This window comes from Cuculus canorus, chromosome 2 (assembly GCF_017976375.1).
Source record: "Cuculus canorus isolate bCucCan1 chromosome 2, bCucCan1.pri, whole genome shotgun sequence".
Classification (NCBI taxonomy): Eukaryota; Metazoa; Chordata; class Aves; order Cuculiformes; family Cuculidae; genus Cuculus; species Cuculus canorus.
In genome coordinates, this window is record NC_071402.1 from 157798739 (window position 1) to 157826433 (window position 27695).

The window sequence follows — 27695 nt, forward strand, 5'->3', positions numbered from 1 at the left end:
AAACCAGCCAGCTCTGCCCAAATTGTTGGGGTTTTTTTCTTTTTAATTTATTGGTTTTTTCCCAATTTGGAGGTAGAAATGAGAAATCAAAGTGGTATTTAAAAGTAGAGAAGAATTGGGGTCAACACAACACAGCAGCATTTCAGTCGTCCTTTGAGAGCTTGTCTATACTCACACTGTGGGTGTTCTTGTTGCAAACACTTAAGCGGGAGATGTTTTCCCTTAGTAGGGCAGGCTCCTGCTTCACAGCCCTCCTCATCTGGCCATAAAAGGGCAGCGTTTTCTGCAAGACCCCCGGGTCCTCCGCAAGCTGGCATGTTTTGGGGAAGGGGCCTCCCCTATTGCATCACGACCCTGCTTGCTTTGGACCTTGCAACCCTTGCGTTAATGTTGCTTTGGCTCATTCTTTTCTTGTGCCTTTTGTTTTGTCTCTCTTCTCCTCCTCCTCTCAGAAGGCTGGAGGGAGAGAAGCCAAAGAGCCTCCAGGAATGTTCTTGCTTTCCCTATTTATTTTTTTCCTTTCTCTCTCTCTTGGCCTGATTTGATCCCTTTTTTTTCCATAATCTGTATGCCTCCTCAGAAAACCAGCCACTGAGTGAAAACCAGTTGCCAACCCCATGATACACCCCTAAAGGGTCGACTATGTTCCCAGTCTCCATCCTGTCCCCCATGGGTGAGGCCATAGCAATCTGGAGGGCTCTGCCACCTCCTGCTCTACCCAAGCATGTGCATGCTGTGACATTTTGGTTGCTCAGGAAGGGTGGACACCAAGGAAGCGCATTTCACCATCTCTTGGAGCATTTATCCATGGGACTTCTAGCCTACAGAAGAGGCCCAGCAGAACACAGCTGTTGTGCTTAAAGCAGTAAGTCCAGCCTAGGCTGGCAGAGCAAGTGAAAGGACATAGTACCACCTCAGAGATACCCTTCCAGGTCCACTTGATCCTTCACAGAATCATAGCAATATTTTGGTTGGAAAAGATCCTTAAGATCATCGTTAACACTACCAAGTGCACTATTAAACCATGTCCCTAAGCATTCAAGGCCAGGCTGGATGAGGCCTTGGGAAGCCTGATCTAGTGGGATGTGTTGCTGCCCATCACAGAGGGTTGGAACTAAATGACCTTTAAAGGCCCCTTCCAACCCTAACTATTCTATGATTCTATGATTCTATGGTTCTATGATTCTACGATCACATCTATGTGTCTTAAGTACCTCTAGGCTCTTGTGTGGGTCCTCACAAACTCAAAATTCTCTGAGCTGTTACAGCGTATCAACTTTCTTCTTGTCCCTTGTCCTTGCTGATGCTTCTCCTGGAGAAGACCAAACCTATCAAAATGCAAATTGAAATATCAAGGATCATTTATACCAAGGAAATATGAACATTTCCTGGTTTCCCTATGTCACAGTTTAGCCCCAGCCAGCAGCTAAGCACCATGCAGCTGCTCACTTACTCCCTACCCTGGTGGGATGGAGAGGAGAATTGGGAAGTAAAACTCGTGGGTTGAGATAAAGACAGTTTAATAGGACTACAAAGAAAGATAGAATAATAACAATAACAATAAACACACAAAACAAGTTGTGTACAATTCACTGCAACTGGTTACCACCTGATGACCCAACAACAAAGAGATTGCACAGCCCATCCGGAGCAGCAATCATGGATCAGCAAGCTCTGGCTCCTGATCAACTTCCCATTCATATACCGAGAATGACATTATATGGTATGTATGGTATGGAATATCTCTGGCCAGCTTGGGTCATCTGCCTGGATACACTCCTCCCAGCTTCTTCTGTGCTTGTACACTTACAAAACACGGGAAACTGAAAACATCCTTGATTTCTCAGCAACAACTAAAAACATCATCATGTTATCAACACTCTTCCCATACTAAATCTAAAAACCAGCAGCTGCTGGGAAGAAAATTAACTCTCTCCCAGCCGAGCATAAAGATTACCTGGCAACAACTAAACCAATCTCTGTTACCAACATGGTTCTCATGCTAAATCCAAAGCACAGCAGCTGCTGGGAAGAAAATTAATTCTATCCCAGACAAAACCAGGACACCTTAAATGTTTCTCAGTCCCTGTATTTTTGTGGCTGGCCCCTCATTTTCATACCCCTTATGACTTTGTGGAGCTACTGGGTTGCTAATTCATGGCCCAGTGAGAGAAAGGAAGAGGGAAAGCTACAGGAGATGTGCATTTTGTGGGCACCACACTCCTGGAAAGAGGTGGGAAAGAGTCACAACACTTGCCCCATGTCACCAGGGCTTCTCTCCATGTGCTCCTTGTTTACCATTTTCTCCAGAACTTCACTCTTGCTGGACAACACATTCCCTAGGAGCAACTGAACAGCACTCTGGACCCCCAGATGCCTCTATGGTCAGCTGTACTCCCATTACCATCTGGTTGGTCATTCTCCTCAATGATGTGTCTATGCAAGATACGGCAGAACCACCTCTTAGGAAGACTACAGACTTTCCAGATCTTTGCAAGAAGGCACCAAGATCTCGGATTCAGCCCCTTTCTGAAACCCCAGCAGCTGAAGAAAATAGCTCCCACAAGAGATCAGTTGCCCATTAACCTTAACCTATGCAGAAGCATCTTACATTTCACTCTCCTTGGCCCTTGTACAGTGGGATGAGGAGCAGAAGAAGAGGTGGCCTAAGTGGATTAGAACAGCCCCTGCACTGCGTTGGTCACACACAGGTCCAACTTGACTGTCCTACACAGCAAAACCATGAAACCAGGTTGGGTGGGATTCCACCAGACTGGGTTGAATAGGATTTGCTGGGACCTTCGGGAAGTTCAGTAAATTCAACATGAATCCATCGATAGTTGTGGCCAATAGAACCCTGTGTGTTTTGTCTCTTATGAATGTTGCTGTAGTCACCCTTATCAAGCGTTTCACCCAAAGGTGTCATTGGTTGCACCCCTTCCAGGACATCTCCCTTGCATTGGTGGCAATGGCCACTGAGGGAACAGCTTCTTCCATATCAGGAAGGAAAAGGTGTGGCTGGCAAAGACCAAGTCTCCATGTGAGAGGTGGGCTCAGCATCACCCAAAAGGCAAGGACCTCATGACAAGCCCACCAGAGTAGCATCAAGGCTTTGACCATCCCTGTCTGTCCCTGCAAACCTGCGCGCTTTAGAGCTATGAGGGCTACAAGCTCTGGTGCTCCCTCGTTGCCTCTGCCACATGCATGAAGGTGCTGTGGGGGTTTGGGCTCTAGAGCAGAGCTTAAATCCCCGGCTCCCACCTCTGGCCTCATCTCACCCTTATTGCGGAACCGGCTGCATGTCAGCCGAGTGTTTTCCAGGAGCTTATGTAGCTTTTGGAAATGTTTCCAGGGTAGGAGACATGCTGGACGGGCCAAACACTCATCTCGTGAAAAGCTTTCTGATAGGGGAGAGGTGCCGGGGGCATTGGCCAGGACTCTGTCCTATAGAGCAGTACAGGGTTGAAAGCAAGAAAGGGCATTAAACAACAACAAATAATATATATTATTATAATATATTATTACAGGCAGAACGTGGCTACAGCGACATTATGCAAAGAGCCGTACACATCTGGAAGAAGTTATTACACATGGCAACCGAAGCAGAGTCTAAACAAGTGCAAGATGTTACCACATTTATGTCTGCAAAAGGGAGTGGTTAGGAAAAGAGCCAGGAAGGTGGGATGAAGACGGAGCAGCCCAGGGGCTCTGGGGATGCCCTAAACCCAACTGTCGTGTGGCTGATGTCCTTTGGCACGGTTGTGTTTCTCTGCTTTGAGCATGTTAGAAGAGAACTCATTTACCCTTGATATTTTGGATGGTGTCTGCGTGAATGATGGTGGTAGAAGTGGGTGTGGGAGGTGGTCACCATCACCATGAGCCTTGACTAAGCATCTCGTGGGTTGTCTGCATGAATGATGGGGGTAGAAGTGGGTGTTGGAGGTTGTCATCCTCCCCATGAGACTTGGCTGAGCATCTTGTGGGTCATCTGTATGAATGATGGGGGTAGAAGTGGGTGTTGGAGGTTGTCACCGTCCCCATGAGCCTTCGCCGAGCATCTCGTGGGTCTTCTGCCTTGGTAGAGCCCAGCGCTGAGAGTCAGAGCTTCTTCTGGTGTTGAAGGCATGGGAGCACCATGGGACCCTGCATGATGCCTTCCTAGACACTGTGGGGCTGCTCCAGCTTTGCCCCCTTGGTTCCCAGCAAGAAGGTTTTGGGGTGACCCCACTCACAGCTGAGGCCGGGGGTCATTGGGGTGCAACCCCACCAGCCTCCCTGAGGGATTCCAGCAGTGCTGGGAGCAAAATAACGAGTCCCCGCTTTATTTTTTTGAGGTTTGGTGCTGGCTGTGCCCCACACTTCACATCCTGGGGAGGAAAACAGGGGGATCCCAGCACAGCCACTCACCAGACGCCCCCTTCCTAAACCCAAATGTGCCTTAAACACCCCCAACCCCTCCAAATCTACCTCTGCCCGTGGGGGATCCCTATTTCCTCACTTCCTAAACCCAAATGTGACTTCAAGATCCCAACATCCCTCCATCTACTCCCCCTTCCCCACCTACCCCTGCCTGTGGGGGATCCCCATTTCCTCCCTTCCTAAACCCAAATGTGCCTTAAACACCCCCAACCCTCCAATCTACCTGGTGGGAATCCCTATTTCCTCCCTTCCTAAACCCAATCTACCTCTGCCTGTGGGTATCCCCATTTTCTCCTTTTCTAAACCCAAATGTGCCTTAAACACCTTTAACCCTCCCCCAATCTACCTCTCCTGTGGGAGATCTTTATTTCCTCCTCACGAAAGCGCTCCCCAAATCCCCTTTTTAACAAATTTGTTGTTAGCCCATGATTCCCCAAATCGGGGTTTTATGCCCTAAAAAGCTTCGTTAGGTATTTTTTTTTTCTTTTTGGAAGGGGTGGCTCCATGTGCCTCGGTTTGGGGAGGGGGTGTCTCCACGTGCTTCAGTTTGGGGGGATGAGGATGCTCCGCGTGCCTCAGTTTCCCCGTGGGAGGATGCTCTCCCGCGGGATGTGGTACCCAAGCCTCGGATGGGATGCGAGGAGTGGTGTTTGGGGGAAGGGGGTGACATGTAGGGATGGAAGGATGGGTGGACGGTGTGGTGGTGACGGTGTGAGCCTGTCCCTTTAACGGGGCAGCCGCGGCCCCATCTGATGCGGCGGCTCCAATCAGCGGGATCTTGGCAGCCGGAGCCGCCGCCGCTCCGCATTCCTCCGTCTTCCTAAAAGGGGCGAACATGGCGATGGGCAGGATGAGGTGAAGAAGAAGAAGAAGAGGAGAGGGGAAAGAAAAAGGAGAGAAAAGGAAAGAAAAACAAAAAGGAGAAAAAGAGGAAAAAAAAAAGAAGGAGGGAGAGGAAAAAAAGAAAGGAGAAAAGGAAAATAGGGATGCAAGCAGCTCTGGCAACGCGATAATTTCCTCCCCCCCCACTTCTCCTCCTCCAAAAGGCCAAAAAAAAAAAAAAAAAAAAGAAAAAAAACCAAGGCAAAAAAAAAAAAAAAAGAAAAAAAAAAAAAAGAAAAAGCAACCAACCCAGCAAACCACCCAACCCAACATCTCTTTTTTTTTTCATGGAGAGCAAAAACCCCCGGCAAGCGGAGGAGGACCGGGACTCCTTTGCGCGGAGACCTTTGCATCAAAATGGTAGAGATTGCAACCCCCCCTTTGCTTTTTCTCCCTTTTCTTTGCTGGTTTTTCCTCTTCCCTTTCCCTCCCCCTATCCCCTTCGCCTTCCCGGGGCTTTGCTGACTTTGCAGCGGCCTCAGAAACTTGCAAAAATCCTTGGAAAAGGGCGGTGGAGGTGGAAAAGAAGGGGGGGGGGGGGGATTGCATGGGCAAAGCGTGCGGCATCTGCGGGGGGGGGGATGCTGAGGAGGGGGAGGTGGCACAAACAGCGCGATGGGTCGGGTGTTTGCGTTGCAAACCGCTTTGGAGGAGGGGGTGGGGGCTGTATGCCCCCCTCCCCCCCCCCTTATGTTGTTTAAGGGGGGGGAAAGGTTTTGCATTTGGTTAAAATCGCATGTAAAATGCAGCCCCCTCCCCTTTCTGTGCTCAGCAGTTTGGGTGCAGGGGTTGCACTGGGCTCATCCTCACCTCCTTGGGATGCTTTGAGGGGTGATGGAGCTTTTAGGGGGTGCAGGGGGGGGGGATGCAAAAGGGTTTGCCCCCCATCAAGGGGCTGGTATGCAGCTCTGCACCCCCAGGGCTGGGGTGGGGGTGGCTGTTCACCCTGGTCCCCAGCCTATCATAAGGCTCCTGCTTTGGGGGGGTACTGGGAAGATTTAGGGATTTGGGGGGGAACTTTTCCAGCCAAGCAGGCCAGAGGATCTGCTGGCGTTGCAGGAGAGCAGCCTGCCTTTTCCTCGGCCCTTTTTGTTCCCCGGATGACTCCTTCATTTTGCTAATTCCTTGTCCCCCCCCTTTTCCCTGGCTCTCTCCTACCCTGCCACGGGGCCCCCATTATCCAGAGGGGAGCTGGAGGGTGCTGAGCACACCCCAATACCTTGGAGGGCAAAGCTTGGGAGGCGTGCAGCATCCCACCCCACTTTGGGTATGCAAAGGGATTTTCCATGCATGCCCTTAAAAAATAATAATCATAACGGCAGGAGGCTGGTTGCACCAGGAGCCTTTGCAGCTGGGGTTCTCGCCTGCGGCACTGACCTATTTTAGTGGCCCGTGGACTTTTGGGGGGTTAGTTTGACTTGTAGGGAGCAGGCCTGAACTGGGAAGATGCACAAGGAATCCCTCAGGATGTGCCATGCCCAAGGACCACCGTTCCTGGTACCCTGGTGCATCCCCCATCCCTAAAAGTGTAGGGTTGTGATTGCCCCAGTGATGGCTCCGTGCCCGGAATAACACCCTGGGAGGCGTTTGAGTGGCTTTTTGGATAAGGGGAAAAAGTGCAAGCTTTGGGGAAAATAAAGAAACAACGCTGACCCTGCGCATGAGATGTTGGCTGGGATGCTGGGCTGGGGCTTGGCACCCTCCAGCCCCGATACTGGGGGTAACTGGAGCTGGGTAGCCATGCTCAGCCTGCAGGATTCCTGCTGGCATTAAATCAGATACTGAAACCACTTCTGCATCCTCCTTGGAGGGAGAAGCTGGAGGAGATCTCCCCAGGATGGACTGAGGCGAGCGCTGGGGCGGGTTTCAGGGTGATTTGTGCCTGGAGGTGGGGAAGGAGATGCTGAGAGCCCACCTGAGAGGGCAGCCCTGCAAGGAAGAAAAGGAAAAAGTTGGGGATTAAATCTTTCCTCCACACGCAGCCTCAGCAAGAACCAGAGGAAAATTTCCTTTACAGAGCAAAAATCCTCCTTGGAAAGATATTAAGGGATTTTTTTTTTTTTCCTCTTCTGGATCCGGGGTGAAATCTGGCTGCGTGCAAACATGTCAGCTCTGACTGCGGAGTTTCCCTGAGGATGCTGGCAGGGCTAAATGCCGCTCTAGGGGCTTTGCTGGGGCAGCCAGAGGGTCCCCTTTACCGCTTGGCTTGGCTTCATGGCAGAGCTTTGTTCTCCCTGCGAGGAATTAACGGCGCGTTAGGTTATTACCAGGCAAACGCCGAAGTCGGGTGAGATAAATGGCCTTGTATTTCTGTCTTGTGTCTAGAGGAGAGGCATGTCACCCTCTTCATAAAAATAACCCGCTGCTGCCCTCAGAGATGTCTTCTTTGGAAAAGGAAGGGAGAAGCGAGAGGTTGCCTGCAAGTCGATTAAATATTGGTTGTTTATAAGATGCGGATGTTCCTGCTTGAGAAAAAATAGGGAAAAATCTTTTGTGGATGAACTAAATGTGTCAGAACATCAGAGGGTCTTTGAAGGTTTCCAGGGGAATCGCTGATTTGCCCATCTTCCCTCCTCGCTCTGGCTAGAAGATAAGACTAAGGGCTGTCCCGTGTTGCTGTGTTTAAGCCCTTTTAGATGGGGACGTGATGATAGCTGTGACAAAGTCCTCTTCGGAAAGAGCATGAGCTGACGTTCTTGTTTTGCTGCCACGTTTGTGTGGTCCCAAAAATGGGGATCCCCAGTCCCCTGTGTGGTTTGCATCCTTGGTATCCCCTGCATCCCATGGAATCTGTAGTCCCTGAAAGGCTGGAGAAGTGGATGCTGGTGAGGAGGATGAGCTCAGAGCTAGACTCTGTGGCCTGGCCCTCATTTTTCCTCTCTCGTTTCTAAAGGAAACATGTTACTGGAGCAGTATTTGCAGGGCGGGCTGGCCCTGTTGGGTTTCGTGTGTGGGGACACCTGAGCACTTGTCCACATGTCCTGTGGGGCTGCTGTCTCTCTTCTGCCAGTCTCGGCGTTTTGCCTGCTTTTCCTGATGGTGGAACCTGAGATGGCTTTTGGTATGGGGAAACACTGGCCATGGTGGAGTAGATACTTTGGATAGAGGACTTCGTTACAATAAAGTATCTTTCTGAATTATTTTTTATGATTATGTTTTTCGCCCAGAGCCAGAGCTGCTAACACCCTATCTGAGTAAAAGCCCTGCTCCTCAAGCTGCTGAATTTAGGAAACAGCCAGGATAAAATAAGCCATTTTAATGCATGTTCATGAAAATGTTAAAGTGTTGGGCATGGAGGGTGGCTGGACCAGAGGAGAATGGCCAGTGCTTCTCAAGGAGTCCCAGTCACGGCAGAGTTTGCCGTGGAGCTGGTAGATTTAGATTGGATGATAGGAAGAATTTTTTTTACTGTGATGCACTGGCACATGTTGACCAGAGAAGTTGTGGAAGCCCCATTCGTAGAGGCATTCAAGGTCAGGTTGGATGAGGCTTTGAACAACCTGATCCATGGCAGGGGGGATGGAACTAGGTGATCATGAAGGTCCCTTGCAACCCACACTATTCTATGATTCTGTGGTTCTGTGGTTCTATGATTCTTTGATTCTATGAAGATGTCCCTGCCCACGGCAGGGGTGTTGGAACTGGATGGTCTTTAGGGTCCCTTCCAACCCAAACCGTCTAATGGTTCTTTGAGATGGGGACCATCCCTGAGGTCAGTGCCAGGATTTGGAGAGGATGCTCTGGGATGGAAAGCCCTGCCCAGGGTGCTAGGAGAGGCTTAACCTTGAACCTCGCCGGCAATTTTGTGGTCTGGAGTTGGGTTAGGAGATGCTGTGGCTTTAGGGTCTGATGGGAACCAAGAATGGGGCAAACCTTGGAGGTGTCATATCCCATCTCACAGCTGACCCACCTGAAAGGTCATAGTGGCTTCCATGAGGGTGGGTGCTGGCAGTGCCAGCAGGAGGATGCTACCACCTGGTTCAGCAAGGTATGGCAGGAGGCCTTGTGCATCCATTCACCTTCCTTTCCAGGGGGATCTTGGCCTCTTCTCAGTAACTGTGTGGCAGCATGTGGGTGTGGGGCTGGCGTGGAGACACAATGACTTCAGGCTGTGTGCAAGCAGAATGGTGGCTGCCCTGTTGCACCCACACATGCTCCTGGCACTGAATTTGAGGTTCCTGGGCATCCTATGAGCCACAAGGTCTTGGTGTACCGCATGCTCAATTGCATCCATCCCCTCCATTGGTGGTGCTGGGGGACACCCAAAGGGGTCCAAAGGGATCACGCTTGCCTCCTCCCTGGCCTTGCATGGCTTGCACTGGGCTGGGCAGCAGTCCGGAGGTGGCCCCTGGCACAGCCGCTTGGCCCACAGCCCGGCTGGAGAGGTCAGCATTAGGTTTTGTCCTTGTTTCCTCCCTCCATCTTTCCTCTGCTTGTTTTTCTCCAGCAGAGGAGGGAGGGGGACAGTGGCTCTGTCTGTGTGTGTGTCCCTCGGGCTCTTCCACTCCAGCAGTGACTCTGCGGGAGGTCCTGTGTCCCCCAGACAGAAGAGCGGCATCCCTTCCTGCTGCTTGCTCCTGTGCCAGGGCAGTGGCTCGTGGACATCTCCATCAGCCGGGTGTCATGAGCTGTGCCAGGCACTGGCAGGGACCCCATGGCTTGGCTGCCCTGGCTGTGTTTGGCGTTTGCCAGGAGGATGCTGGCTCTGCTGAAATCCAGCAGCATCCATCAGATGTTGGTACGGGCTTAGCTCAGATCTCGAATTATCCAGAGACCTTTTGCACCCTGTGTCGGTTCTGGCCTGAGCTGCACCCAAATGAACCCCTTTTGGCTTTGATCAAGTGGACATAGACAGATGGATGGATTCATCCAGCCTGGCTTCGCTATCTTCTCTCCCACCAGAGCAGAGGGGTTGAGACTTGGGCAGGGCTGAAAATAACACGGTGCTGGGCTGAAGCCTCAGTATTGTTGCACCAGGGAGTGTTTGTGCAGAGGGTGATGTTCACTTTTGCTCATGTTGTGGCAGACACTGAGGTTACCAAGCAGATTTCAGGGTTTGGCAATGCTCACCACCATCACCATTGGTGGAACAGAGGGATGGTGTCCCTGATGCCATCACCGTGGCAGCAGTATCCCCTTGGGGCAGCTTTGCACTGTCACCTTCCAGGACTGGTTTGGAATGGGAGGTGATGGCAGGGTTGGCTCATCTGTCCTTGCAGGGCATCATTGTGGCTTTGCAGCTCTGTGTGGAAAACATAAGGAGCTGCTGGTGGGGTTCAAGAAATTAAAAATATATAAAATAAATAAGAAAGCAATCAACCATTAACACTATGCAGGCTGTGCTGCTGGGAAGCCAGTGACAAATCCTAACAGGGAAAACCTTCGTATTGCTTATCCTGCCTTGTCCTTGCAGAAAGCCGTGGTGCTTACAAGGAAAACCTGAGGGAACCTTTTCCCCATTTGCAGAGGAACCTCCTCAGCTGCAGGGGGACAGGGATAGGGGAAAGATTTGTCCCCATTCCCTTGCTCTGACGATGGTCCCGCTGGGCCTGGCACTGCCGCTGTCTTCCAAAGCTGCTCCCTGGAAAAGCGTCTTTGAGCTGAAGCCTATAAATGCTGCATGCTATTAAAAAAAACTCAGCCAAATGGGAGGGGAAAAAAATAAGTCTGGGAAGCATTTGACTGTCTCCCAGATGGGCTAATACTCATCTTTGCTTGCACAGAGACTAGGGCGTGTTTTATGGGGTGCCTGACACTTGGGGTTGTCACACTCTGGGAGCATCACTGAGGCCCTTCCTGTCACTTCCTCTCCCTAAAGCCTTCATCTGGCTCTATTTTGGGCAGCCACAAGCCTTTTAGGCAGCAGACAGGGGAAAATCACCATTTTTGGTGGTGTCACCACCATCCTAAAGGAGGTGGCCGTCTCTGGCCTCCAGAGTTGTGATGGGACCATCCCTGGCCAGTGCCTGGTCCAGCCCTGGCAGCATCCCGGTGGTCAGGATGCTGGCGGTGGGTGCTTGGGGCTGTGCTGGCTGGCGCCTCACCAGGCGAGGCTGCGGCCGAGCTATTGTTTTCCCTTCCTGCTTGTTTTTCCGGGCCACCTTCCCCTAATTAAATAAAAACATTTGTCAGAGAAGCGGAGAAGTGAACAAACCCCTCCGCCCCGGCACAGTCCTGTGCCATGGGAGGGCGAAGCACCCATGGGAGATGTTCCTGGGGAGGAAGGCGATGGGGAAGCAGAGAGGCGAGGGTAGGTGATAGATGAGGGAAGGGTGCTTTGAGATGTGTGCTTTGAGCTGCGAGGTTTTTGTGTACAGCAATAATTAAAAAATGGGTGGTTTGGGGTGTTTGGTGATGTATGGGATATGTATGGTCTGGGCAGTGCTGGTCATTCTGGAGCAACTTCATGGCAGTGCATTCCAGCTTTGGGAAACATGTGAAGATGTGAGCATCACATCATCCTTAAAAAAACCTTATAGAGCCTCAAAACTGTGGAGAAAAGGCTGATGGTCTCATCCACAGGTCTTGAAAGCAGAGGGCAAATTATAGGAGGCTGAGAATTAAAACCTGGAGTGCAGTTGCTTTGGGGTTTTCCAGCAATGCACTTTTGTATCATCTGAATTAATCTGTAGAAATAATTTTTTCATGTTGTTTACTTCTTTAGCAAAAGTCAGGTTGTGGCATTAAATAGTTTCAAACCAAGTTCTTTCTTCCTGAAATGCAGCGGTGTTCAAATTGAGAATAGGACTTGGGTTCCTTTTTCTAGAGGAGCAAGTGCAAATGTCGTATTCAGCTACTTCATAAAGCGCTTTTCTTTAATACAATTTAATACTGAAGGTCAACAGTAAATGTTTCGGTGGTTGTTAATGATACGGAAAACTAGATTGCTGTTTTTCATGGGACTTTTGGAGTTGAAATATTTGGAGGAAATCCCCAAATTTTGTCCCTAACAGGAACTTTTGTGGGCGACTGGTCTAACCGCTCTGCCTGGCGCGAGATGGGGGCTTGTGGCCACCTAAATGTGCTTTTTATGCCTGCAAAACCCCATCCTTGTGCTAATACAGGAGGGAGGTATTCGCGGTCCTCGATGCTCTGGTGATGAGGGTGAGAAACATGGCTATGAATAAATAGAGGGGCCAGTGAATGTCAGAAATCGTCTTCTCAGGGGCTGCAGATTCGAGTATTTAAATATAGCCAGGGTGACCAAACCGACTGGTCCCTCAGGGAGTTTTAGTGCTGCAGGAGCATTTAGGGATCTGGCTCTTTATACCTGTGAAGAGAAATAGCATTTTATCTTAGTACATTGATTTAAATCCAGCAGCATCCCCCTTTCCAAGGAAGTGATCGGGCGCTGGTGTGGCAGTTTAAGGAAACGGGCACACAGGGAGATACGAGTGGAAAGCGAGTGGGCTGTGCTTTGGGCTCCATCTCCTATAAGGGGATTTTGAGAGGCTTTACTGGAGAGAGATTGCTCAGTCCAGTGACCATCAGCATCTCTTTTGGCTGCCATTCCTTTATCACCTTTGTCTCTTCCTCGCATCCTCTGCTGTTGGGGTTCAGTCAACCTGCATCCCTTGGTCCCCTCTTGCCCTGAGCATCCTCTCTGTCCTCCGACTGTTTCAGGCCAGGGCTTTGGCCAGAGCTGCTTGGAAACACTCTTAAAATAAAGCCGAGGGCAGTGTCAGAACAGGGAGGGCTGTCTGGAGGCACCGCTGTCCCTTGGGATGGGGAGTTCATGGCCATGCTGCTTTTGAATAACTTTTATGGGTTTTTTTGCAGTGCAATAACGCCCGAGCTCCTGCCCAGAGGTCAGTGGGACCTGGAGGAGGCTGGTGGTTTTGGGGTTTGCTCTGGTTTGATGCACCCAGCAAGCACTGCAGGTGCAGGCATTGGGATGGGTGACCTGCTGCCACAGTGCCATGACCCAACCGACCCAAAGGGCCAAGGTGGTGATGGTGGAAAAGAGCAAAACTGTGATATTTATTAAAAAAAAATAATTAAAAACCTATTTTTTAAAAAACATGTATTTTTAATTTTATATATATTTAAAATATTTATGTTTTCCCAGAGGAAGGGGTAATGGTTTTAACTCTCCCATTAATCCCAATTAATTGGGCTTTTCCGCTTCAATGGGGCTGCAGGGACAGGAGCTGCCAGAGGGGTATTTTAGGGCAAGTCAGGGTCTTTCTTGGGATCTCACCCTGACGGGCGCCTCTTGTCTTGGCTGGTGCTTCAGCTCTGGGTGAGCTCACGAAAAGCATCTGAGAGCAATAAAGAGCAAAAACCTCCCGCTGACAGGCCTGGGCTGAAGTCACTGACAGGACGCGGCCAAGACACGTATTGTCCTCGCCGCTGCTGGGACTGATTAGAGCTGCCTGGCAAGCCCTGGTGCTGGGTGAGGGGTCAGCCCCTTTTGCCAAAAAACCTCGATCCGGAGCAAAAAACCAGCTTTTTTTATTATTATTATTATTATTATTAATCCAGACTGGGCTGCCTGGAGGCAATGCTGCCCGACAGACCTAATCCTCCTCCTCTTTTGCACCGATTTCTCCATAGCTATGGACATTTCTGGGCTCAGGGCATCTTGGAGAGCAAGGCGAGATGGACCCCAGGAGGAAAAACCTGAATTAAATTTTTTTCAGAGCAAAAGTAAAGCAGGAGAGTCCCTGGCAAACAACAAACTACTCTGTTGAAAGCTTGCTGTCTCTGTGGCATTAATAATTATTATATCTTAATTTATTTTCTATGCTTTTGGGGGGTGCTGAGCCATCCAAGTTCCTCTCGTTGAAATGTCCTTGGCAGGCACAAGGCTTAAAAAATAGGAGAGTGGATGGATGTTCCAGCTGGGATGCAGCATTTTATAATAAATATGTGGAGAGAGTGTTTGTATATTGATCTATTTATGTATTTGTTGTAGAATCATAGAATGGTTTGAGTTGGAAGGGACTTTAAATTTTGTACAGTTTCAACCCCCTGCCATGGGCAGGGACATCTCCCTCTGCATCAGGTTGCTCAAAGCCTCATCCAGCCTGGCCTCAAATGCCTCCACTGTGAGGCTTCATTTATGTGTATGAAGACATAAAATACATATATTCACATGGATATATATTACAAATATATATAATAATATATATAACCACCCTCTTTTACTACTCTTTGCCCCACTCCAGGCTTCAGATCTAGGAGTTTGGAGAATAGTTGTTTTTCCTTCAGGTGTGAACATTTGTTTGGGCTCTCCAGGGTCATCAGGACAATGCAAAGCTCATGACCCTGTTGTTTGGGCTAGTTGGTTGCGGAGAAGAAATTCAGTGAAAATCAAAAAACTTGGCAGGAAAGGGAGAGGGATTTTTTTGCTTGTTGAGAAAACAGAGAAGAAAACACCCTTTTTTTATTATTTAAACATTTTTGTCTGTGTGTGCCTTTGCCTTTGGCTCACCAAAAAAAAAAAATAAGACAAACAAATTGTGTCTTGCTGGAATTTGTGTGTTGATCAAGAGCTGCTGTTTGTCCCAGAAAAAATAGGAGCTGAGAAGCTTTTTGGAGCATGAGGTGCAGGGAAAACCCAGCACACTGAAGTCTCCACATCTGCCGCTGTTCTGCACCTTTGTCACATCCTGCAGTGGTGGGGAAAGAGGGCATTAGCATGGCTGGATCCATCTTCATCCATGAATTGGGTGTTCAGCACAGAAATCCAAAGGGAAGCAGTGGGAAAGGGGATATCCCACCTGCTTTTAACACAAGATGTGGTTATTCAGGGTATGGGATATCCCTTGTGTTTGGGATGCAGCCAACAAGCCCATCCTGGGACTTGAATGTCCTTAGGAGAGATGATGAACATCCATGGTCTGCATCATGCAAAGTATGTGAGAGCTGAATTAAATACCGAGCAATCGCAGCCTGGGGAGTGTTGGCACTTGCTGCGTTTCCCAGCCTTCCCTTCACTCCCTGATTTGAATTTTTTCCAGGTAGTGCCTTTCCCTGTGTAATTTAAAATGAGTGTTAAAAAAGAGCATAAATCATTCCAGGGACTCACAGAATCACAGAATAGTTAGGGTTGGAATGGACCTTAAAGATAATCTAGTTCCAACCCCCCTGCCATGGGCAGGGACATCCCACTGGATCAGGCTGCCCAAGGCCCCATCCAACCTGGCCTTGAACACCTCCAGGGATGGGGCAGCCACAATTTCCCTGGGCAACCTGTGCCAGTGTCTCACCACTCTCATGGTGAAGAAATTCTTCCTGATGTCCAGTCTAAATCTGCCCCTCTCCAGTTTATACCCGAATCCATCTAGAGAGCAAAGTACTAATGGGAGTCAAAGCACGCAGTGTGATCTGGTAAATATTAGAGGATCCTGTGTTTTATGTAATTATGTATAGAATTAAGGAGATGTAGAATCCTCATTTCCGTCTAGTTAGGTGGTTAAATCTCACATGGTGTCTAAAATTGTCTTCTGACATGGGGCAAATGTCCATGTGGGGTCCATGTCTCGTTCAAGAGGTCGAGGGTGAATTGAGATGTCTCCTCCTTTCCATGGCATATCCTTCCTGCGATTTCAGACAACTGAGCCGTGCTTTAGACCTCTTTGGTGGTGTGATGGCCATGGTGCCTGCTACCCAGGCTGAAAGGATGCCATATGGCTCTGGCTTGACCATTCATTGGGCTTTCTCCTCTTTGGTTGAGTCTCCCAGACTCGTATTGGTTATGGAGCTTCTTGGTTGGCATCTCCAGGCTGGGCCTAGTGGTAGATCTTCTTGGTGTTTCAAAGCTGGGTCTGATGAGGGAGCTTTCTGGTTGGCATCTCCAAGATGGGGCTCATAGTGGAGCTTTCTGGTTGGCATCTCCAAGATGGGGCTCATAGTGGAGCTTCATGGTTGGCGTCTCCAAGCTGGGGCTGGTGGTGAAGCTTCTCAGTTGGCATCTCTGACTTGGGATGCGTGAACAGGGACAGGTAGCATGGCTGGGCAGGTGTTTTTTTGGGGAAAGAGCCCTCCTGAATGGTTTTCTTTCCTTCCTCCCCACAGCTGATAGTCGAAAAAACGACTGACTACCCTTCGGCTGAGTACTCCCTGGTGGAGGATGTAGCCCTCCACTTCACGTGTTTGATGGACAGACTGAACGAGCAGCGCCTCTTTCAGCCGGACCTGTGTGACGTGGACATCGTGCTGGTGCAGCACAAAAGCATCTTCCCAGCGCACAAGGGGGTCCTGGCGGCCTACAGCCAGTTCTTCCACTCCCTCTTCACCCAAAACAAACAGCTGCAGCGTGTCGAGCTCTCGCTGGAGGCCCTCACCTCACAGGGCCTCCAGCAGATCCTCAATTTCATCTACACCTCCAAGCTCCTTGTCAACTCCTGCAATGTGCAGGATGTGCTGAATGCGGCTGCTGTCCTGCAGATGAACAACATTGCTTCCTCCTGCCAGGATCTCCTCGACACCCGCTCGCTCAGCCTGGCTGCTGACATGGCTCTGCCCGCTGAGAGCTGTGCTGGACCCCCACCCTACTACTGTGAGATCAAGCAGGAGGTTGATGCCCCCCACCCCAAGATCTATGCCCGAGAGGGCAATGACCCTTACTCGGTGCGAGTGGAAGATGGGGCAGGTGGTGGGACGCTCCCACCTGGTCCAGCCAAGCAGTACTACAAGGAGGAGAAGGATGGTGGTCCAGGCACTGTCTGTAAGATGGAGGGTGAGGAGTCCGAAGAGGACCTGGACAGCCAGGGCTCATATAATCGTGAGCAGATCATTGTGGAGGTAAACCTCAACAACCAGACCCTCAATGTCTCCAAGGGCATGGAGGGGAAGGCAGCTGCCAGTGAGGCAGCTGTGATGGGGCGGCCTGATGGCGATGGGCGTGACACGGAGGAGGACGGGGAGGAGGAGAACGAGGAAGGGGAGGAAGAGGAGGAAGAGGAGGAGGACGCGGAGGTAGGGGAGGAAGAGGAGGAGGAGCACAGTGAGGAGGAAGACCTAGAGGAGACGACAGAAGAAGAGGATGATGACGATGATGATGAAGATGCATCGGAAGTAAAAAGAGAAAAGGGTGGACAGCCCCGTAGAGGGAGCCGGGCAGCCAAAGCCACTAAACCTGCCATGGCAACCAGGTCTCAGGAGATGGCCAAGGTGGAAGAGGAGGAGGAGGAGGAAGAGGAAGGCCAGCGAGGAAGAAAGAGGAAAAAGGAGCAGGATGGTTTGGGCCAGAAGGTGAAGCTGGAGGAGAAGCAGCATTACCCGTGCAAGAAGTGCCCCCGAGTCTTCAACAACCGGTGGTACCTGGAGAAACACATGAATGTTACGCACAGCCGCATGCAGATCTGTGACAAGTGCGGCAAACGTTTCCTGCTTGAGAGCGAGCTGCTGCTGCACCACCAGACTGACTGTGAGAAGAACATCCAGGTGAGCCAACCCCAGGGACATCCCACCAGGGGGGAATATCCCACCAAAGTGGAGGGGCATGCTACCGAAGGAGGAGCATCCCACATGATGGGACATTCCGCTCAGCTACACCATGAGATGGGCTTACTCTGAAATGATATTTTTGATGTTGTGGGTGGCCCATGACAGATGGGAGGGAACCTTTCTTCATCCGTGACATATTCAGGATCAGGAGGGTCCTGTGGTGACATGAGATGGGAGAATTTGTGCCAAGGGACTGTGGCTTCCCCTTGGCCAGCGAAGTGGAAACATGGAGTAATTTTTGAGGAGTAATTTTTCTTTGCGTTTATTCAGTTAATCTGGATAAAACCTTGCGAGCCTCTGATGGAGACACACTCCAGCCGTTCCCACCCAGGCTGAAACCAATTTAGCTTCATTCAAAGATTTGCTGACATGAGTTAAAATGGTTTTAATCTGCCTTTTGTGCTTTTTAGCTCGTGTATTAGCAAATTTCCGAACTCGTTTGACATCCGTGCGTGGCTCAGGCTTGATGTGTCCTTTGCCTAATGCTAACGAGATCCTTGTCTACGTTTGCAAATTGGCTCCAGGAAATCAATGCAATCTAGGGGGGTAGGTATCCCATCAGAGCAGCAAACACATTCCTGTAGACCACTCCAACCCATGTCCTAATCCCCAGTGAGTTGTTTTGCATGGCGATGCCCCTACTAATTAAAAAAACCCACAACTTCTGGAGACCTTTGCCCATCATCCTTCCTGCCAGCAACCAGATTTTAAATGATCTTGCAGCTCTTCTAGATGCAGATAATGCAGCCCAGGTGCTACTGAAGCCCTTCGCTGATAGCACCCCGAATTAAATGGGTGATGAAGCAGATCTTGTGGGGATACGGAGGCAGGGGCGTTGTCTGCTTCAGTGGGGTGAGGTTGTTGCTAACTCTTCATGGCTTTAAATTGGAGGGGGGAAGATTTAGATTAGACATTGGGAATAATTTCTTCATGATGAGGGTGATGAGGCACTGGAACAGGTTGCCCAGGGAAGTTGTGGATGCTCGCTCCCTGGAGTTGTTCAAGGCCAGGTTGGATGGGGCCTTGGGCAGACTGATCCAGTGGGAGGTGTCCCTGCCTGTTACAGGGGTATTGGAACTGGATGATCTTTAAGGTCCCTTCCAACCCATACCATTCTATGATTCTTTATTGCATCTTCCTGAAAAATTCACAGCCCTGAGGTGGCTTTTTTTTAAATGCTTTTTCCCAGAATGGATGACTACAGCTCCAATACCTGCATGGTGGTGGCTATTCCGGAGCGTATCATAAAACCTGTTTGATTAAAAGTGAGTTTTCCCTTCAGGCTCTTCTGCTTTACTGATGGATAGCATGGATCTGTCACCTCATTGCTTTCTTCCCCCATCCGCCCCCATTATATTCTCTTTTCCAGATAATAGGGTGAACTGGTAGTGCCCATGCAGTGACCTCTCTCCACAGAAAATGTGGATCGTTACCTCTCATTTAGTTGAGCATTTTTAATTTTACAAATAGTCTAATTCACTCCATTTGCTCTGATAGTATTGAATAACTTCATCAATATACCATGGAATTATAGCTGGATGAAAAAGGGATTTTTTTTTTTGACTCTATACCTATAACGGACAGTCTTTATATCTTGTTTCTTAACTAGATCCATGGTGGGACCATCCCTTTGATCCCATTCAGTTCTCCTGCTTTCTTTTGCTGCTTTGTCCCCAGATTTCATCCGTGATACTTTAGGTGTTAGGCTTCATCTCTTTCCCTGTGGTCATTTCCCATCGCTGTCTGCAGCCCCGTGGATGCTGTAATGGGCATCCTGCCTCTGCCACCTAAAGAAACAGTTCATCCTTTGCTTTATCGGGTTGTTTTTCAAACTCTTTTGGCCAGCTTCAGTATGGTTTTCTTCTTAATCCGCCAGAATTTATCTTCTTTTTTTTTTTTTTTTTTCCCCTTGTTTGGACACTACCTTCACATTTTTGAGTGATGCTTTTTCTGTGGTAACTGAGGACACAGCTCAGCCCTCCAGGGTGCTTGGTCCCTGCCTGAGGACTTCCCTACATCTGCCACTTTCCCTTAACCTTAAATTTTAAAATTCCCCCACAGTCTTTTTCATTTTAAGTGTAGAAAGTGGATATTGATGTGTCTTTGGTATCAGGCCCTGGTCCTGAATTTGTCCTGAAGTGTCTCTTAAAGCAGAGAGAGAACCATTCTGATCTATGGAAATGCTTATCTGGGAACAGTGAAATTCAGAGGACTACTCATGCTAATATTCAGGCATGGCAAGATGAAGATGATGAGTATTTGGAATGCCTCTGTGTCCCTAATTTTGCCCTAATTTATTCTCAGAGGCAGCTGAGAATAAATACATATGGAAAGATACTGTGACTAGATGGCATGAAGGCATATTTTCTGTGGTACCATGGCCTCATTCGGTGCAGAATTTAATGGAAGCCCATCAATGAGCATCTGTTCCTTGGGGTCAGAGGAGAAGCTGGAGGAATCCTTTCCTGGGCTTACTGGTACCACTCAGCCATGCTGTTGCTGCATGCCTCCAAGGCACGAATTATTTTCTCAGCACATCTGTAAGAAGAAGGGATGTTTTTATCCCTGTTGGCCAAGAGGAAGATGAGTCCTGGAGAAATGAAGGGCAGAGTTGAGCCTTGGAGGATAGAGACCCCTGGCTCCTGACAGGATCCTTGACTGGGTACTGCCTGCCATCTGCAAGCTCTGGCAATGGTTTCCCATGTGGACCTCGCTCTGCCATGTTTCCCCAAGCACCAAACTGATTGCACATGCTTCAAATGGATCTCACTCCAAAGTTGGAGCTTTTCCTGGGATCTTTCTGAGAAATATTGAACTTGTGACGCTGAAATCTCTACTGTAACTTGGGGGAGACTTAGCACAGACAGTCATAGAATGGTTTGAGTCCAAAGGGACCTTAAAACTGATCCAGTTCCAACTCCCCTGCCATGGACAGGGATGCCTCCCACTGGATCATGTTGCTCAAAGCCCCATCCATCCTGGCCTTGAACACTTCCAGGAACTGGGCATCCTTGACTTCTCTGGACAAATCATATTGTTCTGCTTGTGCAAATGGACTGTTTTTCTGTGTCTGTTCTGGTTCATTAATGAGTATGTCTGGAAAATTCATTTAGTAGTAAACTATCCATAATATCTGCTGAAGACTGAAGTTGTGCTGCTCTGGCTTGAGCTTCTCGTTGTTCCTATGTTCTTTGCAACCTTCTAAGTGACAGAGGGTTGTTTTGTTGTTTTGGGTTTTTTTTTGTGCAATAACTTCATTGTGTGCAAGAATAAAATCCCCACTTGGGAATAGGGCCTTGGTGCCTGAGTGGTTCTTTGTGCAAGTCCTCACACAGCTATTGATGGAGATGCCATGTGCTTCTCTGGAATGTCATTGTCCCTTCCTCATCCAATGGATGGAAATCTGAATTTTGGAGGTTTTGAAGTGACAAGTTCTGTAGCAGATTTGCTGGTTGTTATGATTTTTGATGTCACAGCTGTAAGTTTCAAAGTGAGGTACTTTTTCAATGGATGAAGCTGATAGCCTGGCAAAACCAAAATGCTGGTGATGCCCGGGCATGTTCTCTTGCTTCCCTGCCCATCCCTTCTCTTTGCAGTGTGTGACATGCGGGAAGGGGTTCAAGAAGCTCTGGTCCCTCCACGAGCACAACAAGATCGTCCACGGCTATGCTGAGAAGAAGTTCTCCTGCGAGATTTGCGAGAAGAAATTCTACACCATGGCCCACGTGCGCAAACACATGGTTGGTGAGTGTGGGAGGTGCTGGGGCTGGCAGGGAGGTCTCATTAGGGGTGTTCATCCATTGTCTTGGCAAGGAAGAGTGGGTTTTTGCAACTCTTGGTGTTGGGAATTTAGGGCTGGCTTTAATCTTGGGTGAACTTTCTAATGTCAATGCAAGAGCTTTGAAATTTGGTCCAGTATTTAATGCTGTATTTATGTCTGCTCAGTGCTGGGTTTGGAGCAATCAGACATGGTGTTGGGGAAGCTTATTTGTTTTAGTTAACCAGAAGAAAAGACCTCAGAAGTGATCAAAGAAGGGTTTGAATTGTAACCATCTTTCCCTTGTAAAAGAGGACCAGACCACACCAGTGCCTGGCTTTGAAAAGCAAATTGCAGATGGGACCGTTGAGTCCCTGGGGCTTGTAGGCACCAAAGAGATCCAAAAAGTGGGGTTTGGCAGGCAATTAGGGGAGTACCTGATATGTTGCTGCTGCACATCTTCCCAAGATGGCTTTGGGTTTGATGGGATGAGCATCAGCATTGGGAGCTGCAGGTGGGACTCAGGTAGGTGGTTGTGTAGGGTGTGGGGAAGGCACCTGACCCTGCTTCTCTCCGTGTCAGCTCACACCAAGGACATGCCGTTCACTTGTGAGACCTGTGGGAAGTCCTTCAAGCGCAGCATGTCCCTCAAGGTCCATTCGCTCCAGCACTCTGGGGAAAAGCCTTTTAAATGTGAGGTAAGGTCCTGTGTGTTTCCCCACACTGCATCCTCTCAAAAAAGTCCCACCCTATGATAAAACTGGTGGCAAACGCCAGAATCCCTCTGTCCAGCACCTGGGCCTTGCATTCCACTCCAAGTCCATCCAACCTGCGAAACTGATTGAGTACATCCTGAAAAAGCCATTTATTTGGATTCTTTTGTGAGGGGGGAAGTGACTTCTACGTTGCTTCAATATGCTGGTGATTTAGGGGAATGTGGAAAGTCTTTTGGGTGCTCATCAACAGCTCGTCCCCTTCTTGCCCCTGCAGAATTGCAATGAGCGCTTCCAGTACAAGTACCAGCTTCGGTCTCACATGAGCATCCACATCGGCCACAAGCAGTTCATGTGCCAGTGGTGTGGCAAGGACTTCAACATGAAGCAGTACTTTGATGAGCACATGAAGACACACACGGGTGAGAGCTCACTGCCTTGCCCCCGGCCCCTCCAAGCAGGCACCCTAAGGAAAGAGAGGAGGGATGGCAGTAGCATCTTTGGGTGGATGAGAGAATGGAGTTCTGATGGGGATGGTCGAGCCACCAGCTTCTCATCTCTCTTTCTTCATCCTTAGGCGAGAAGCCCTACATCTGCGAGATCTGCGGGAAGAGCTTCACCAGCCGCCCCAACATGAAGCGGCATCGCCGGACCCACACAGGCGAGAAGCCGTACCCATGTGATGTCTGCGGCCAACGCTTCCGCTTCTCCAACATGCTCAAAGCCCATAAGGAGAAATGTTTTCGTGTCAGCAACCCCTTGGCTTCGGACATGGCTACCCCTCAACCCGCCACCAGCCCAGCCCCACTGCCTCCTGGTCCTGGCGTCTCCCCCCTGCCTCTGATTCATCCCCTCCCACAGACCCTCCCTCCTCCTCCTCACCTACCGCCACCCCCTCCCCTGTTTCCTGCGGGGAGGATAAATTCGAACAACAATTAGATGCCCCCCACGCTGGCCATGTGCCTGCACGGACTGCTCTGCCCTTTGGGAATGCTTCCCCATGGGGAGCCAAGGCTTTGCTTGTTCTCTTCCCCCACCTTTCTCCTCGTTTTGGGGTTGTTTTGGGTTTTTTTTTTTCCTTTTTCTCACCCATCATTCTCTGCAGAGAAGGGGAGTAGGAAGAACCTCCTCTCCTCATGGAGCGTGGATGTTCGGGGGTGAACTGCCGTCTGTCTGTAAGGGTGTAGGTAAAAGGCATCGCTCTCCGTTCGTCTTCTCATGCATCAGCTTCATCTTCATGCTGGGATGCTGGCAGGGCTTGGAGGAGCAGGATGCCGCACCATCCAGGGTTGAGCTTGCCGGTGTTGCGTGCCCACTCGCTAGCTGAGTGAATGCCTGCCGGTGCTTCGATATTTATAATAAGCTGAAATCTAGCTAAGTGGTGCTTGAATCCCTGTACTGTAAAGCTGGTCTTTCAATTCAGGCTCTTTTCCCAAAAGGATGAGAGGTGGGCACTGCAGAGGAGCCCCCACCGATCCCGTCTGCCGGCCCTGGTGGCCCGCGGCAAGCGAACAGATGTCCCTGTTGGAAAGCCGTCAGCCCGCTCTTGTTAGCAGCTCTCACTTTGTCTTCTTTCCCCACAACGGGTTTTCCTCCTTGATAGGTGAAAGCACAAACACTGGCATCATTGCATCTTGGGGCGTCGGCAGCCCACTGCCAGTTCATTTTTGGGGTGAAGGAAGCTGGGCTCTGGTGTGCCCTTTCTGCTAATCCCAACAGGAGCCAGGCTCCTGGGGATGCTCTGAAGTTGGTGAGGTGTCCCTAGTAGAGCTCAGATAGCCTCGGGACCAGTGGGAGGGTGGCTTCACAGCAGCCCAAGATGGAGGAGCTGGATGCCACCGTTTCTCAGCAGAATCAGCCCAGAATAGTGCCTTAACAATTCAAATAAATCCTTGACAGATGAGTGAGCTCCAGGGTGGATCCTAATGCAAGGTTTAGAGCTAAAGCAAAACCGCTTTCAGCCCTGATTGCCATGTTCCATCCTTCAACTTGGTTGTCCACGTTGCTCTCCTAAGCTTTATCTCTCCCCATGGGGTTGACAATTGTTGCCCTGCCTGGCTTGGGAGGGCCAGAGGAGACTGGTGAGGGCTGTGGTTAGTTTGGTCATGCCCCACAGTGTTGGTTAGCACTTCTGTGGCAACATTGTGTTTGTTGAAGTTGAGCTGGTCTTTGGTTTCACTTATTCAGGCTGGCTTCGTGCTGGTGGAGGAGAAAAGGAAGGCTTTGCTGTTACCTTTTGTTGGATGCTGGGACCAAGTTGGGTCTCTGGCTGCTGTGCTCTGCCTCAAGGTGTTGTGTATTGTCCTGTCTATGGCTGTGTGGTCTCCCTTCCCACGGAAGTGTCTCCTTTGGGGCTGAGGAGAGCTGCAGGAGCTGCAGAGCATCCAGCTTGGACAGAGAGGTGTTGGCCAAGAGATTGTCAGTAACACAGCCTATGCCTTGCTCCCAAAACTGATGCCTGTGGACAGGGGTCAGCTCGTGGAGGAGGCAGTGAGCAGGGCTGTTGATACATAAGAAGGAAGAGAGGACATCGACTGGGCTGCAGGAGCCTTTTCTTCTTTGCATTTTAGTCTGGGCAGTAACGGCAGGTGAGGAGAGCTGCCACATCTGCCTCTGCCACAAGTCTCCGTGCTTCATCTCCTGGACCAAATCAGCAAAGCAATGGGACAACATTGAGGCTGTCCCTAGCAGAGATGGGAGGATTCAACCATGTACTCGGGGGTTTGCTGACCAGAGGCGTGCAGAAGTGTTATCCTGATAGGGACAGTACAGGGGAGCACTCGCTGTTCTCCTGAGTGCTGTTTGAGTTAGGTGACTGGTGTCCTCTCCTGCTAAGTGATGCCTCCCCATGGCAGACATCTCTGGAAAGCTGGTTGCTTATGTGGATATTGGCGTGAAGGAGCAACAAATTGTTTTTCATCCTCCTGTTGGTTGGGATCTTGTGGACCTCCAGTACTGCAATCATACCAGTGACCTCACCCTCATCTGTATCTGCTTTGAGCAAAGGGAAGATGCTATGGCAGAGCTGCTTCACCATATGCTTCTCAGATGGGTGCCAAAGGCTCCTCTACTCTCCTTCCTTCATGATCCTAGGGCTTATTGGGATGGTGCAAAGCCTTCTCAAACACATACACCTGTGAGGGATGTGGGCAGCCAGCACTTGGGGCCATTGGCTTTATGAAGGGACCATACCCAGACTGGAAGACAACTGCTTTAGAGCAGCCCTCCGTGATAACCTTAGAGGTGCTGGAGGGCCTCAACAGTGGTCCATACTAGCTCCTCCTCCGCTGCCTCCCAGACCCCATCTGCTCAGGCTCTTTTCCATTTCTTTTCTCTCACTTAACCTTGACATCGGATGTGAGTTCTGCACCCTGAGGTAGACTCACCTTGTCTGTAGAATCTTCTGTGTCTATTAGCCTTCCTGGCTGGTAGACTTCTGCCCCCAGGCAAACCCCCACACCAACATGTGCTCTCTTGTACCTGGAGATGTCTTTCCCTGTCCCCAGTTCATCCTCTCATGGTGATGACCTGTCCTGCTTGGACGTCACTGCGAGATAGAGCTCCTCATTGAGCCTAGAAGCCCAGCAGAAAGCCAGCGACTGATCCCAGATGTGTCTGATTCCCTTTGAGAGCCTACCCGGAGAGCCGCTTGGAGACGTTGAGATGTGACCATGCACACAGCACTTTGGAGAACCAGATCCCTGCTGCTCCCTCCCCTCTCCAAGGCCTGGGCAGTTCCCAGGAATCCTACATGGCCTCCAAGCCCTTTTGTCTACACCCTGATTTGGCCCTGATGTCTCACTTCATGTCTGGTTTTCGTTAATGTACTAAGAGCTCAAACGAGTCGCTCCTGCAGTGTCCTGTTGGATTACACAGGGCAGGAGGTGGGGGAGTTGGGTCCGTTGTTTTCAAGCTTTTTATATTTTGTTTTATTTTATTTTTTTTTTTTGTTATTTTTTTTAACTCTTGCACCTTAATCTCTCACATCCCTTCTTCGACAGACTGCGAGGGTGGAGAGGGGCTTGATTTCATTACGCAGTTCATGAATATGCCACAATGCAACGTTCAGCTGACAACTCTGCTCATGCGCCTACTCCTAGACCAGTCTGGATTTGCATTTTTTTTCCCCCCCTTCGTTTGAACTTTGGGGAGGGAGTCATGTGGGGAGGGTCATTTTTGGTTTATATATCCCAGGAGCCTGGTAGCACAGACCAGTTAGCCTCATAATGTCCATGAGGCACGGCTGGCCCTTTGGACCACAGCCATAACCCCAGCACGGTGGGAAGGTGGTGATGGATGCACAGCCAGCAGGTGGGAAGGGCTGTGACAGTGCAATAGAGATGAGCATCCGCTGCTAGACAACTCCATTGATTAAACTCTTGGTTTGCCGGAAGTCAGGAGGGGAGGACGGATGGACAGATGCCCTTGGTTCGCACGGACGGAGGGAGCTTCCCCACATGCAGCCCTGCCTAATGACACGTAACCACAATGGGAGTTGGGTCGAACTTGCAAAGGAAGAAGAAAATAATAATAAAAATGGAAAAAATAGGAATAAGAAGAACCTCAGTAGCATGGAACTTGAAGGAAATGAATGAAACCCCAAGCACTTGCCTCAAAACTAGTTTCTCATGCCTGGTGTTCAGCTCTGTATTATTTTACGGCATTCAGTATCAGTTGCCCAAACATGCCAAGTTAAGAGTGTATCGATGGCTCTACTAGTGTGAACAAACTAAATGAAGCACTTTATTCTGTATAGATAAGGGAAGGCGGGGAGGGGAAGCTCGGGTGCTTTTCAGAAGCATCTTAAGTAATGTTCTAGGAAATGTATTATTATTATTACTTTTTTTTTTATGACCATGTGTAATCAATATATGTTTATCTTTAATTGCAAGTACAGCAGTTACTCTCTTTGGGTTGGTGTGATGAGGGGGAGGCTGAGATGGTTGGGTTAGTGCATCAGCATGGGGCCAACTGGGGCAAGTCATTGCCTACTACAGGAATGGGTGAGTCATGCTTCATTGACGGCCTTGTTGGCCAATGTCCAGGAGGTCCCAAGAAGTGCATCAAAGCTGCCTTCCAGTGCACAGCTCACAGTCAGCCTTGGCACCAAGGGCCCAACATGCATCCTCATCCCTAACCATCTTCTGCCTGGGGGTGCTGTGGCTGCCTTCTGGGCCACCCATGAAGCAAGACAAGTCCTGGTAGACTGTTTCGGGTTGTCCCTAGAGGCCAGGTGCTTGGCCATGCTTTGAAACCTGCTTTTGGCCTCTCACCAAGGCACGTCAGGGGTCGCTAAGCTCTGAAAGTGGTGAGAGGTCAGAATCGGGCCTTTCCACTGCGTTCTCCCAGTCTGGAAGTGTTATGACTGTTACCAAAGAGGTTGCAAGTGGAAGGACTGAATCAATAAACGATTTGTCTTTTGTAAAAGAAAACCTACAGCTCCACCACTTTCTTTGTTACCTTAGTTT

At 49.7% G+C, this 27695-nt stretch overlaps 1 protein-coding gene across 1 annotated transcript; it reads left to right on the forward strand.

Annotated features, from left to right (window-relative positions):
• The first annotated feature begins 5536 nt into the window (after positions 1-5536).
• On the forward strand, positions 5537-27677 carry ZBTB47 (zinc finger and BTB domain containing 47). The gene is made up of 6 exons (XM_009558268.2): positions 5537-5661; positions 16324-17694; positions 21354-21501; positions 22097-22212; positions 22505-22649; positions 22805-27677. The coding sequence occupies exons 1-6, from the start codon at positions 5659-5661 to the stop codon at positions 23164-23166; spliced, it is 2145 nt and encodes a 714-aa protein (XP_009556563.2). The 5' UTR covers positions 5537-5658; the 3' UTR covers positions 23167-27677.
• The last annotated feature ends 18 nt before the right edge of the window (positions 27678-27695 follow it).